The sequence below is a fragment of the Clinocottus analis genome, unplaced genomic scaffold (genome assembly GCF_023055335.1).
Source record: "Clinocottus analis isolate CAN_PGR_092001 unplaced genomic scaffold, fCliAna1.0.p SCAF_2, whole genome shotgun sequence".
Taxonomy (NCBI): domain Eukaryota; kingdom Metazoa; phylum Chordata; class Actinopteri; order Perciformes; family Cottidae; genus Clinocottus; species Clinocottus analis.
The window spans coordinates 2,830,792-2,845,012 of NW_027175931.1; the positions used below are offsets into that span (position 1 = coordinate 2,830,792).

Here is a 14,221-nt window from a genome sequence, read left to right on the forward strand (position 1 = left end):
GACTTTTTATTTCATTATGACATTTTATCTCATAATTATGTTTTTATCTCATAATTATGACTTTTTATCTCATAATTATGACTTTTGATCTCATAATTATGTTTTTTATCTCATAATTATGTTTTTATCTCATAATTATGTTTTTTTATCTCATAATTATGACTTTTGATCTCATAATTATGTTTTTTTATCTCATAATTATCACTTTTAATCTCATAATTATCCCTTTTTATTTCATATTTATGACTTGTTATCTCATAATTATGACATGTTATCTCATAATTATGACTTTTTATCTCATATTTATGACTTTTTATCTCATATTTATGACTTTTTAAAAAATCTTATTATGACTTTTTATCTCATAATAATGACTTCATCTCATAATTATGACTTTTTATCTCATAATTTCTTATTTTTTCATCTCATAATTAAGACTTTATCTCATAATAATGACTTTTTATCTCATAATCTCGACTTTAATATCTGATAATTATGATGGTAATTCTTTTTTTTTTTGGTTTCATTAATGGGCTTCCATAGTAAAATACTCCAGCCGGCATAAACATGACGGATGTCATCTCCAAGTACATTTGTCGTGCTTTGGAAACCGAGAAAAAGCACAAAAAAAGAAAGAAGAAAAGTCTATTAGTCTCAACGGCGTCAGCGGCATTAAAGCCGAGGAAATGGAGGCAAACATCAAGTTTTGTGTTAGCGCCTCGTCCCCTGAGGGCCGCGCTGCCACTGAAACAGAGAAGAAATACTTCCACATGAAAAATGATGATGATGACGTGCAGCAGAGGAGGAGGGGGGATGGATTAAGATGTTCACATTGGTATTTTAGTGACACGCAATAGCATTAATATGAATTTAAATTACTGGTGATATTGCGAGGCTTTAAAAAATACATTTGCAAAATGTCAACATAGTGATGAAGTGTAACTTAGATCTGTTGTTTTTTTTTCAACAGCTTCAAAGTCATTAAACATGCAACGCGATATTGATATAAAACTTTACTTTGGATAACAGCTCAGTGAATCGTGTCGGTACCGAAGAGAAAATTAGAAAATAAGGAGCATAAAGTTCTCTTAAATGCCTGGAATGCGCGCCACTAAAGCCCAAACCTGCCGGTACGAGTAGTTTATTCAGACGTCAAGTGAGACGGCGCCAACATTGGGATTCCTCCCAGCACGTCCTCCCTCCTTCAACGTAGAAAAGCTTCCATTCATGTGACGCGTCAGAGCCGACACCAGGGGTGAAACACATGATTCATGCCCACCGCGTGTGCTCCTGCAGCAGCGTGTGCTCCTGCAGCAGCGTGTGCTCGTGCAGCAGCGTGTGCTCGTGCAGCAGCGTGTGCTCGTGCAGCAGCGCGTGCTCCTGCAGCAGCGTGTGCTCGTGCAGCGTGTGCAGCGTGTGCTCGTGCAGCAGCGTGTGCTCGTGCAGCGTGTGCAGCGTGTGCTCCTGCAGCAGCGTGTGCTCGTGCAGCAGCGTGTGCTCGTGCAGCAGCGCGTGCTCCTGCAGCAGCGTGTGCTCGTGCAGCGTGTGCAGCGTGTGCTCGTGCAGCAGCGTGTGCTCGTGCAGCGTGTGCAGCGTGTGCTCCTGCAGCAGCGTGTGCTCGTGCAGCGGGGTCTCGTGCAGCAGCGTGTGCTCGTGCAGCGCGTGCTCGTGCAGCAGCGTGTGCTCGTGTAGCGGGGTCTCGTGCAGCGTGTGCTTGTGCAGCGCGTGCTCCTGCAGCGGGGTCTCGTGCAGCAGCGTGCAGCGTGTGCTTGTGCAGCGCGTGCTCGTGCAGCGTGTGCAGCGTGTGCTCGTGCAGCAGCGTGTGCTCGTGCAGCGTGTGCTCGTGCAGCGGGGTCTCGTGCAGCGGGGTCTCGTGCAGCAGCTCGTGCAGCAGCGCGTGCTCGTGCAGCAGCGTGTGCTCGTGCAGCGGGGTCTTGTGCAGCGTGTGCTCGTGCAGCAGCGTGTGCTCGTGCAGCAGCGGGGTCTCGTGCAGCGGGGTCTCGTGCAGCGTGTGCTCGTGCAGCAGCGTGTGCTCGTGCAGCAGCGGGGTCTCGTGCAGCGGGGTCTCGTGCAGCGTGTGCTCGTGCAGCGGGGTCTCGCCGCCGCGTCCGTGGGTCACTGGTGGGACGTTCGCTGGCTGCTCAAGCCCCGCTGGGACCAGCAGGATTGACACATGAATATACTTTATGGCGGGTTGCCCACGCCACAAGGAGATCCAAGGGTGTGTGTGTGTGTGTGTGTGTGTGTGTGTGTGTCAGTAGAAAACCACAGAGTGACTGGCAACCAGCGAACCTGTGTCAAACACTGACGCGCAGCACAGCTTTTGTCCATTAGCCTCATTAACCTCGGCGCTTTAGAGGCTCGCTCATACAGTTGGTAGAAAAAAAAAAACACTTCATTTTAATAACCTAATGGACCAGTGAGCTGGTCTCACTTATTTATTATCCGCCACGACGGGGGTTCAGAGGACAGGCCGCACAGGAAAGTAAATATTTTCAGACCGGTGTACTTTACATCCCTGAATCAATAATGTTTTTAGCGGCTGTCGTCGGGAAACAAAGCGACTTATGGTTATCGCGGCTGAATAATTTAGTCGCCGGGTAGAATCTGACTTGCAGATTCTCCGTGCCGCCGCTCGAGTTGCAAAGTGTCATTTTTTTGGGATGCGTTTGAACACTCGCCTCGTCAAACCTCGTCGCTAAAAACTGAAAAAAAGTCACAGAAGAAAGTACAGTTCAAGTCATTGTCGGCAATACTTAACGTTTGGTGGCTACAACTATTTTGTGCTGAAAGGCAGCTTTGTATTACTGTTTATAATGTTGCAGGAATTAAAAAAGCAATAACGTACTCGAGGCAGTACTATATCTACAATAATGTACAGTTCAAGGGTTAAATATCCTTGAACGGTACGTTATTGACGATACAGCGCTGCCTCTCGTCCATTATTGCTTAAATAAAGGGAACGGTACGAATGGGACAACTGCACCACGAGTCCCAAGACCTTTTTATTACGGCCAATAAGTCACGGTCCTGTATCCACAAGTCCCGCCCACGAACGCAGAACCAGCCAATCAAAGCGCAGCATCAGCCATCTGTTTCTAAAGTGTTATGTGTTTCCACGAATTTCCGATCGAGGCGGTTCGGGCATCTAATGCGGACGCCCCCCCATTCGAGGCTCTCCGGGCACGTCCAACTGGGAAGAGACCCCCCGGGGGGAAAACCCAGGACACGCTGGAGGGGTTAGATCTCCCGGCCTTTTCCTGGGAACGCCATCGGGATCCCCCCAGGAACGAGCTGGAGAATGTTGCGGGCGAGAGGGGAAGCCTGGGCCGGATGCCACCGCGACCCGACCGCGGATAAGCGGCGGAAAATGGATGGGTGGAACTTCAGATGCAATAAAAATAACCCTCACAGTTGAAGAGTACATTATTGACGATACAGCGCTGCCTCTCGTGCCTTATTGCTTAAGTTAAAACCTGTGGAGTTTACCACATATAGCTGTCAGGGGAATGGAAGACAATACCCTCAAGTTGACTGCCGGCTGTTGGCATGATGTGCTGTGACAGACGCGAGCGAACGCTCCAGACGAGGTACGTTCCTACACGCGTGTGCCTCATGAATAAACATGGCGGTATGTACGGAGCGGGAAAGCTTGAGATCCGCATCAGAGGGCGTTTTTTTTCCTGTTTTTTCTGCAGCACAGCTGCGTGCATCGCTTACCTTTTTCTGTCAGACACAGCCGCGCATAAAACAACGAGTCCATCTGTACCGGAGCGTTTCACTCTCCCTGACACGCTGTCTTGTGTGTGTGTGTCTGTGTGTGTGTGTGTGTTTGTTTTTTAACGAAGCTCGGAGCTGCGGTGATGGCTGATGTCAGTCTCTTTCTTGGCACAGCGGTGCCAACTCGTCCTGTTGTTCCACACCGGCGACGGACTGCCGAGCAGGTGTGTCTAAGTGTGTCTAAGTGTGTGTAAGTGTGTCTAAGTGTGTATAAGTGTGTGGGTTTGTGCTAGTTTGTCGGTGTTTCCCCGGTTGGGTCGTGAGGTGCTTTTAAGGACGGCGACAGTGGGAAATTTCCTGATAACACAGATCTATTCTGTGCTTCACTACGCTCAGTCAGACGGCGTCTTCATGTGTCTCGTACTGTCTTTAAAAGCGGCGCAATTTTGTCGGAAGAAGTCCGGATTACTGGATTAAGCGTCTCCGCTGTGGACTGTGTCCGCCCGGTCGGACGCCTTTAAGAAGAGGAGAAAAGAGTGTGAGTGCTGCAGTGTGTGTGTGTGTGTGTGTTTGGTTTGTGTTGTTGGGTATGACTCGAAGTGTGGGAAGTGGCGATGAGAGGAAACTGGAAGAGAGAGAGAGAAAGGAGAAGTGATAGAAATAGACGGTGGAGGGAGAAGGAGCCGGCTGGAAGACAGAGTGGTGATGTTAATGCTTATTAATAATTTAGTGAGAAAATCTCTCTCGGTGCCGTCGCTCGTGAAATCCAGGAATACCCATGCACTCTCCCCAGTGTGTGTGTGTGTGTGTGTGTGTGTGTGTGTGTGGCTGTCAGTCCTTCGAGAGCCAGAGGACATATGCTGGTCAGCCAGCTGCCCTCCCTACTGTCTCATCATGTTCCCTCTTCCTCCCTGTACGGTGGCCATTACAGTGAGCCCCCTCAGGCCATGCCACAGCACACACAGCAGCAAACAATGGCAACTTTAGTAAGCACACACACACACACACACACATATTCTCTCTCTCTTTCTCTCTCCCGTCATCCATCCATCCATCCAGCTGAGCTCCAGGGCCTTGGTGAGTGGGCTGCAGCCCCACATGCGAGGGCCTTGGCCACATTAGCGCCCTGGCGGGACATTGGCAGCTCGGGCTCGCCAACTGCCTGCAGCGAACGTCCTCCCACAAGAGCTGGCACCCTTTTTTTTTATATTTTAGAAGAGCTGGAATGGACACAAAGTGGGAAGAATCTAATCCGGTTTGACTGTGTCTTCAGTCGCCACGGGGCTTATTTAGGCCACTCTCCACTCTAAATAAATATGGAGTACGAGTCCTGCGACGTGACGCGTCGCTCACTGGGAATTGTTGGATTAAATGGCTGCGGGGTTAACGGTGAGGGAGCTGCAGTTATAGAACACGAAGCCAATTTAAACCCCGCTCCACAGCGACACCGCATGACGGCTTTATATGTGTTTATATCCTTAGAGAGCAAAGTATGTCCCGCGGCTCCGGATTAACACCTGAGTCACCCGTTGGCGGGCCGCCGGTCGGGTCTGAGGCGGCCGCATGATCGCCATCTGGTGCCCGCACAGCGAGCCGTACCTGCGTAGGGGACGGGGGCGTCTTTGTCCAGGGCCACCAGCGGAGGATCCAGCAGGACCACGTCGGTGTTTTCGGTGATCACCCCATGGTACGACGTCTCGATCCACGGCTTGTGCTTGTTCACTGTGGGGAGACAAGAAGGGGCAACAAGGGGCAACAAGGAGCGTGAGACAGACGTGCAGCTCGCATGTTTCTCGTCTACTTGAACGCGGCGAGATGGACGTCTTCACGTGAGACACACGGGCAGACTGCCGCGATGATGGATGCGCTTTTCATTCTGGCCCTCCGGCTCCTACAAGACATTCTCATTTTGCTAATCCCCCCCCTCCACCTCCGCCCCCTTTTCTCTCTTTTCTCTCTTTTGTTCTTCGCTTCCTTCCAAACACTCCCCGCGGGTTTCAAAGCAAAGTGCCACGCTTGATCAATGACCACCACTGCGCTGCCAGCAGAGAGCTGCATCCAAGACTCAGTCAAAACAAAGTTCGTGTGCTGAGGGCCTGATTAAGGGCCATAACTGAGTTAACAGCCCATCCGACCCCCTCCTCCCTTTCCTCCACGCCTCCCCCCGGCCCGTGCGGCACCGTGCCACCGACCCACTTTGCCATTTCTTTACCTTCTTTCGGGGCAGAGGGTGAACAACTCCTCACCGCTCTTAATTTAAGCCGGGCCGAAACAAAGCCACAAATCACACTTTGTGGGCTCGGTGCTCAGGTGCGAGTGTGTGGGCCGAGCGCCACACACAAAGCCAGGCGGGTTTTTTGTGGAAACATTGTGTAAAATAAATATATGGTGTGGTTTAAAAGGGGCTACATATTGCATACACAACAGAATCTCTATTCAGCGAAAAGAAAGAAAGTGAAACTCCCCGTAACCCAAATAAAGTTTCAGCCCATCGATCGTGAGCAATGGCCGACCGATGATTCATATTTCCAATATCACAACATGTCGGCGGTGTGGAAGCTCTACAATAGTTCTGACATCTCAAAAGCCTCGATGTGACTGCAGATGTCAGTGAACGCCTCATGCTATGCTAGAATTTAAAATGTGTACTCTAACAAACAAGATTTTACAGAGACGGCCATGTTTTGCTAGCTTGCGCTGACGAGAGCTGCTTAGCAAGCACAAGTCTAAATAGTCTAAATAGTTTACTTAAAGTAATGGATAAATAATAACAAAAGGAAGAGAAGGACATAAGATATTCTTAGCTAACCCAGCTAACGAAAGAATCTTGTATGTCTGTGTTTTTTTAGTTGGATAAAAATGAACTTTTGGCAGTTAGAAGAACAATAAAACACACTTTAAGTTCACCAGAATGCTCGTAAGGAAACAGGAAGAAAAAGCACACTTGATTCATTTTAACACAAGTTGTGTAATCACATGTTTGAGGACAGTGGGTTGCCTGAACGAGACAACCTTAATGTGGACGACATGCTAACGCTAAAGGAAAAAGCCAGAATAGCGGCGCCGATACAGTCAGAGGAGATCATTTACACGGGGCAGAGACACGGGAGCACAATAGTCTATTAAGACGTGATAAATATGCATGAGTTGACGGGTAAAATGATGCTGGATTTAAACTTTAAATGCCAAACCGTGTCATTTTGGGAATTGATAGCTTGCTGACGACGCTTGTGCGGGAATGTCGTAGGGAAACATGATTTTTTTATTTATTTCTATGGGTCAGCCCTGTCGCTGCCAAAGCTACCGCGAAGACAGACGGACAACCTCGGTATTTTCTGGAGGACGTGACGCAGGTACAGAGTGGTGTTTAATGTCCGATACGCCGGGAAAATGTCTGCAAAAATATCAGCCGGGAGAGGAAGCGTGTTCTCACGAGAGAAAAAATACTGAGGGATTTTCAAAGCGCGTGAAATGAGCTAATATCCTCCTCCAGCTTGGAAACAAGGGCATAACCTCAAATAATGTGTAAAACAGGCTGTAACACCACCGGAGCACAACGCGTGACAGCTAACGAGGAGTCTGGAGATCAGGAAGTGGCCGGCGTTCGGCTTAGGAGGCCGACTGCCCTTTAAATCCCCGACGCCGCCGCTCGCGCCGCTCGCCGAGGCTACACGGCGCTTAGTGTCAGGCCGACCGAAATGTGCCGTTATCAGGAACGCCCAAATGCTCCATTGTGAGAGCGCGACGTGATCAGAGGCTTGTCTGAATGTTAGAAACACTGAAATGCTTCGATATGAATGCACAGAGTCATGATTATGAATTACAACCTTTCATCAAAAGCTTCACTACGGTGTAAACCGATATATTGCAGCAACACAAGGTCAGAACTAAAGCAATGACACAAATTCCTGTATATTATATCCATTATTCATTAGTCTGCTGATTCCCATTGTTTGGCTAATAAAAACATCCAAAAAATATGGTGAGACATATCCATCCCTGTCCTCATATGATATCTATCTTTAAATGTACATTGGTAGATACATATAACAGGAGAAAAACAGCCATTTTTGATAGTTTTCGCATGAAAAATGACTTAATATATAACTGGTGATCACTTTTCCGTTAATAATTAGTGGAATTCACCCTTTATAATGTGTATAAGCGGTGTAATAGAATAAATGGGGCCGCATTATTAAGGATCCACCAATCTGCAGACGACCGGATCAGCTGTTAGAGGTCGGTATCGTGCCGACATCGGTGCCTTATGTAACGCAACAGAACGTCACAATTTAGTCTGATGGCATCTCCAAGCTGGTGACCTTTTGTGACATCAGCAGCTCACAACATGAAGCGCGTCTTTCCATCAGTCATCTGCGGGTTAATGACGTCTCAAAGCCTCGTCGCTTTCTCTCTCCGTGTGTGTGGGATGGAATAGTTTTTCACCAGGACTGATGAGGGCATTAAAGGAGCGTCCACCTCCTGTGATCGCCCCCCTCAACCCAACCCACCACCTGATCACCGGCGAGAAATACGACGTAGGACCACAATGCACCGACCGCTTGAGAGACGAGTCATTAACAGGAAAACTAAACGGATAAGCGCCGCTCTTTGTTGCACATAATGCGAGCTATCAGAGGCCGGAGAGGCGGGTGAGGGTTGGATAAATGATGCAGCCGGACCTTCAGTTCCAGAGGCCTCCTCGAGGGAAACGCTGCAGCCGCTTACCGCGCGATCGAACCCTCGGCCCGCGAGCCGCTAATGCCTCAGCGCTAAGTGATTAGCTGCACACTCCTCCGCGGCGGCTTGAATCAAAACCAAACACGGTTAATCCGACCCGCCGATCGATGCAGAAGGGAACGCGACGCGACGAGGCGGGACGAGCGAGAACGAGGCGCCTTCTCCGTGGCGCCTTCTCCGAGGCGCCTTATCCGTAGCGCCTTATGCGTGGCGCCTTCTCCGTGGCGCCTTCTCCGTGACGCCTTCTCTGAGGCGCCTTCTACGTGGCCCCTTCTACGAGACGTCTTCTACATGTCGCCTTCTCCGTGGCGCCTTCTCCGTGGCGCCTTCTACGAGACGTCTTCTATGTGTCGCCTTCTCCATGTCGCCTTTCCCGAGGCGCCTTCTCCGTGGCGCCTTCTACGAGGCGCCTTCTCCGTGGCGCTTTCTACGAGACGTCTTCTATGTGTCGCCTTCTCCGAGGCGCCTTTTTTTTCCGAGGTGCTTTTTTTTCGGAGGCGCCTTCTTCGCGGCGCCTTCCCTGTGTCTTCTTCTCCGTGGCGCCTCCTCCCAGTCGCCTCCTCCGTGGCGCCTCCTCCGCGTCGCAAAGCTTTTTGTTCGCCGACGCACGGCGACGAGAAACCGCGTTCCTCAAGTCGCTTTGATCAAACCGAGCGGTGCTCAGCTGCCTTCAGCCTTTCTAGACAGCGTTTGTGTGTTTTTTACGAAAAAAAGAAAAGGAAATCAGCAAACACTCACACCCACAAAAAAAAAAAAAAAAAAAAAAGCCGGAGCTGCTCTCGGGGTGACCTCGATTTTTGAAAGCAAACACCTTCAGCGGCGACTGAAAGCGAGTTGGTAAATGGCGTGCAGTGACCTGTTTGTGAGCGGACCGAGGTCCATTTGTGCGGCGTCTTCTGAAACCTGCTGGCTCAACGCGACAAGATGAGGGCTTTTAAAAAAAAAAAAAAAGAAAAGATTTTCACGTGTCGGGAGAGAAGAGGAATCAAACAACGTTTTCTGTCTGGCGTGTTAACAAGCAGAGGGAAACGTGAGCTTGTTGTGTTTGCTTATTCACACCAGAGCTGGGATTCAAACACCGTGACCTTTCGTGACCTTTGGAGGGGGTGAAGGATGTTAACCGGCTTCAAAGCAAACTCGACAAAATCCTTGTTCTTTGTATGAAATCTCTCTGAAGAAGCACCTTCATTTTTTTTTGTGGGATGAACGGGTTGCACCTTTTTTTTTCTTTCTTCTTCTGCTTCTCTTCAGCTTTCGGCAGACTGAACTGCATGACATGTGTTTCAATAATAACCGATCCGTGCACTTGCAGGTGTGTTTAAAGGCCACTGAAGGATTTTTCTAAATCAATTCAACGACATGGGGGAGGGGGCGGGGGATGCAGTTATCCAGCATGTCCGGCGGGGCGGGGGGGGGGGGGGGGGGGGGCAATGTAATCAGGTTTAGTGACAGCGGAGAGGTGACGTTGCCCTTTACCCCCCCTCTCCCCCCCTCCCTCCAATCCGCCGCCATTTCCCTGCCAATTAAGCGTGAGAGTCGTGGATTTGACTCCGGGGCTATAACGGCTGATTAATCTCTGACCGGGGGTCGACGTGGCGCCCGCCATAACGGTGCCACCTCCTCACGGGGCGAGTGCTGCAATCTGAGGCCTCAGGGGGGAGGAGGGAGGGCGAGGGGGGGAGGGGGGGGGGAGAAAACAGTTATAATTAAAAAGAACTCTGTAGGAAATTAAACTGTGATTGATAAGGTCAACAGTCGGGGCTGTGATGAATACATCAGCATAATGAAAAGTAAACGTGGCAGAGACAGTTAGCCATTACAGCCACCAACAGGCAATTACACAGCGAGCCCGGGAGCTCACGCCGGCTCGGAGATGCCCATCAACGGATGAGGGAGGGAGGGGTGAGGGAGGGGTGAGGGGGGGAGAAACCACTCCGTCGTTACAGTGATCCATGTCTGCTTTGAACCTTGGAGATCTTTGCAAAACTTTAATCTTCTTTTTGCACTCAGTGCTCCGGCTTCTTCGCGCTTCACATCACCGGAATGACAGAAAAGCGTCTGAGAGAGAGAGCGAGAGAGAGAGAGAGAGAGAGAGAGAGAGAGAGAGAGGACTTTATTAAATATAAAAAGCTTCTGAGTAGATTTTTATCATCGAGTCACGGCGAGTCCTCGAGTCGCCGAGGCTTTTTTTTTTTAGTCGGGGACTCGAGATCGGCGGTTTACAAAACTGGCCAACAAAATTGCAAATTTATGAAAATGCCTTCGCTGAGGGGAAGACAGTCTTCATCTAACTTTATGGATACCTTTTGTAAAAAAAAACACCTATTTTCAGGTCCTTTCCTCGAAAATTGCATACCCAAACTAAAAAGGATCCATCTCCACAACCACAAGGGCTATTTGAAGATTTTTGGTTACAATTAAAGGTGAGATTTTGTTGTGTAGATATCAGTCGACATGTGTGTGGTTGGAAGTGTATTCCAGTGATTTTCTACACCTCCAGGGCTGTGAGCTGTGTGGTCCTCGAGTTCGGGTCGAAACCCCCAAAAAGCAGCTGGTCAGACCTCCACACCTCCTGAAAACTAAGTCCAGAGAACTTTATTAAGTATTTCACAGTAAAAGACATTAAAGCGGATAAAAAAGAGTAACTTCAACCGGATCTCAGTCTCTTCAAATGTGAAGTAAAGCTGCCTTTCGTTTGAATCGTCCGGTGGATATTCAGTCATTTTCTTTCAGTGATTCATGCTGTATATTAGCTATATTATTTATGAAGTTTTCTCGCCCACTGATACACAAACACGCGTCTCTTTGTACTGCTGTGTTTGCTTTATGATCGCTAAAGAGAAAAGAGGGATGTGATGTAAAAAAAAAATACTCAATATGATATTTTTGACATGTACTAAAAGATAAATGAACGTTTGACACAAGAACACGGGATCAAAAAATGGGGAAATGTATTTTTCTCAGTGTTTGAATGTTGAATGTTTGAGAAAAAAAGTTAAAGTCCGATTCCAAAATGAACCAGATGGACGTTTTCGTCAAACTATCCCCGACTCACGTCACGGATTTAACAAAAATAACCGGTTTTGACTGCAGCGTGTTTGTTGGGACCAGCTGAGGAGTGAATCCCAGCTCCCTCTTCTCCATCTCACCGATGTTTGCGAAGTTAAACACAACCAGGGGACTGGAAAGAGAGGATCAGACGGCAACAGCTGTGCCGAGCTCAAGAAATAAATACGAGCGCGAGGGAGGAGGGGGAGGAGGAGGAGGAGGGGGAGGAGGAGGGCGGGGGGGGGGGAGGGTCCTGTGCTCGGGTTTGAACACAAGTGGGTTCATTATGCAGGAAACTGTGCTCCTGCCAAAAAAACACCCGGGTCACGCCCCCTCCCTCACCTCCACAGCGCCTCTCAGACGCGACCCTTTGACCTCTGCTGGGTTCGCTTCACAGAGCTCCTTCTGCCGCCGTCTCATCTCTGGAAAACTGGAACGCCGTCGGAGCGGAGAACAAAACGCTTCCTGTCCTGTTGGATTCAAATGAAGCAGCGTGACTTGGCCCGGAAAAGTGTTTGCCTGTTTGGCTTCTTTATTTTTAAATGTTCTATATGTTTGGATTTACTTTCTTGAAGATTAGGAGCTGCCTGTCGTCCTGGACAGGAGGAGATAACACACACACATTTCATTTTTTGTGTTGAGAGAGGAATAGCCAAACAATTCAGAGGCTGCCCAGGTGTGTGTGAGTGCCTAGTGTGTACACCGTATAAGCCAGTGTGTGCATGTGTGTGTGTGTGTGTGTGTGTTTTACTTCTGTGGCCGCCGGCTCGCCCGCCGTGACCCCGACGCTGCAGCCGGACCCCACAGCCTCTGACACCCGGCGCTCAACAAAAAGCACACAAACAGCTGAGCTCTGAGGTTTGTAGACCAACAAACAAACAACAATAATTATGAAGGTGCGCTCGTAGCGCTGCACAACACAGACGGAGGAAGACAACACTGAAGAGGAGGCAAGCGCAAAGTCCGGCTGTACTTGCACCTATACATACATATATATATATATATATATATATATATATATATATATATATATATATATATATATATATTTACCTCCCCTCAACATCATTCCTGCAGCAGGCAAAGGTCAGGCTTTTATCATGAGCTTGGTTTCCATCCACCTTACTCCATCCTCCCCCCCCCCCCCCCCCCCCACACACACACACACTCTGGAGTCAGAAAACACGAGCGAGAAGAGAGCATGGGGGGGAAGCGCTAGACAAATCGTCAGAGTTTGCCTCCGTGCCGTGAGCGACCGCGCGGCGATGCTGCTGTATGTGCTGCTCCACTTTTTAGATGGAGACTTATTAACCTGCAGAGATACGAGGGGGGGGGGGGGGGGCTGCACACTGTCGCTACGCTGCCAGCGCCTCTGGGGAAGAGATGGACAAACTAACAGAGAGAGAGATGTGTTATGCATAAAGGTACACAGCACAAACTAAAAGCATCCATCCAGATGACCAAGAGCGGATGCACGGGAGCTGAAAACGCACTTCTGGTGCCATTACCTCCGGCTAGCATGACCCCTCTTTATCAAATGGCTTGACAGCCACAAATGTTCCCGCGGTGCATCATTTGAGAGCCATTATTCAGGGCCTCCATTATTGTATGCGCAATTTTTATACACACACACACATATATATATATATACATATATACACAGGCAGCACGTCAAGAGACACACACACACACACACACACACACACACACACGTCCAGAGTAGAGAGGTGTTTTTCCTTCATGTGTTACTCAACTCTTCTCAGGACGGCGACATCTCACCGTCTGATTGTGTTTTTACGATGTTGCGCCATTAGACCCGACATGCTAATTGGGTGAGATTGCCATTTTTATTTTTATAATTTCCTTTTTTTTTTGTGTGTGACTGGGTTACTTTACGTGTTTTTCTAAATCGACGCTTTCACTCAAGACGTCGTTGTCGAGGTTTCAGCTGTTCCAGTCCACTTTTTCTTGTGGCACACGAGTCGCGCAGCACAGAGAGAGATTTACTCTGACGGGCGATCAACAGACCCAGAAAGAAAGAAGAAGAAGACAAAGAAGAGGAAGAGAGGCGGAGCCGAGCACGAGGGTTCGTCTGCCTGGAGGCTATTTGGAGAAGATGTTTGTGATTATTCAGATTCATTCTTCTCGCTTGTGACTCTCTTCTCGTTTCCTGTGGTATGGATGAGAGCGGCCTGACATTTAACATCCAGCAGTTAACCTGAGTGGACTTGAAACGTGGCAGTCAGGTGCACATCGAGCACCTCCACTGGGTCCTCGCTTCACACGGTCAGCATTCATGGGCAGAAATGTCACATTAAACAAGTTGGAAAAATGGAAGATGTACAGAGAGGGAGAGAGGGAGAGAGGGAGGGAGGGAGGGAGGGAAGGAGGGAAGGAGGGAGGGAGGGGAGGAGGGAGGGAGGGAAAGAGAGAGGGAAGGAGGGAGGGAGGGAAGGAGGGAGGGATGGAGGAAGGGAAAGAGGGAAGGAGGGAGGGATGGAGGAAGGGAGGGAGGGAGGAAGAGAGGGAAGGAGAGAGGGAGGGAAAGAGGGAGGGAGGGAAGGATGGAGGAAGGGAGGGAGGTAAAGAGGGAAGGATGGAGGGAGGGAAAGAGGGAGGGAAGGAAGGAGAGGGAGGGAAAGAGGGAGGGAAAGAGGGAGGGAGGGAAGGATGAAGGAAGGGAAGGAGGGAGGGAGGGAAAGAGGGAGGGAAA

At 49.3% G+C, this 14,221-nt stretch overlaps 1 protein-coding gene across 1 annotated transcript in view; it reads right to left on the reverse strand.

Annotated features, from left to right (window-relative positions):
* The window catches only part of LOC137790192 (calsyntenin-2-like), a 217,653-nt gene that overhangs the window by 125,716 nt on the left and 77,716 nt on the right, over positions 1-14,221 (reverse strand). The window contains exon 2 of the mRNA XM_068584176.1: positions 5,320-5,442. Within this exon, the coding sequence (XP_068440277.1) occupies positions 5,320-5,442 (123 nt within the window). The remainder of the gene's footprint in view (positions 1-5,319; positions 5,443-14,221) is intronic.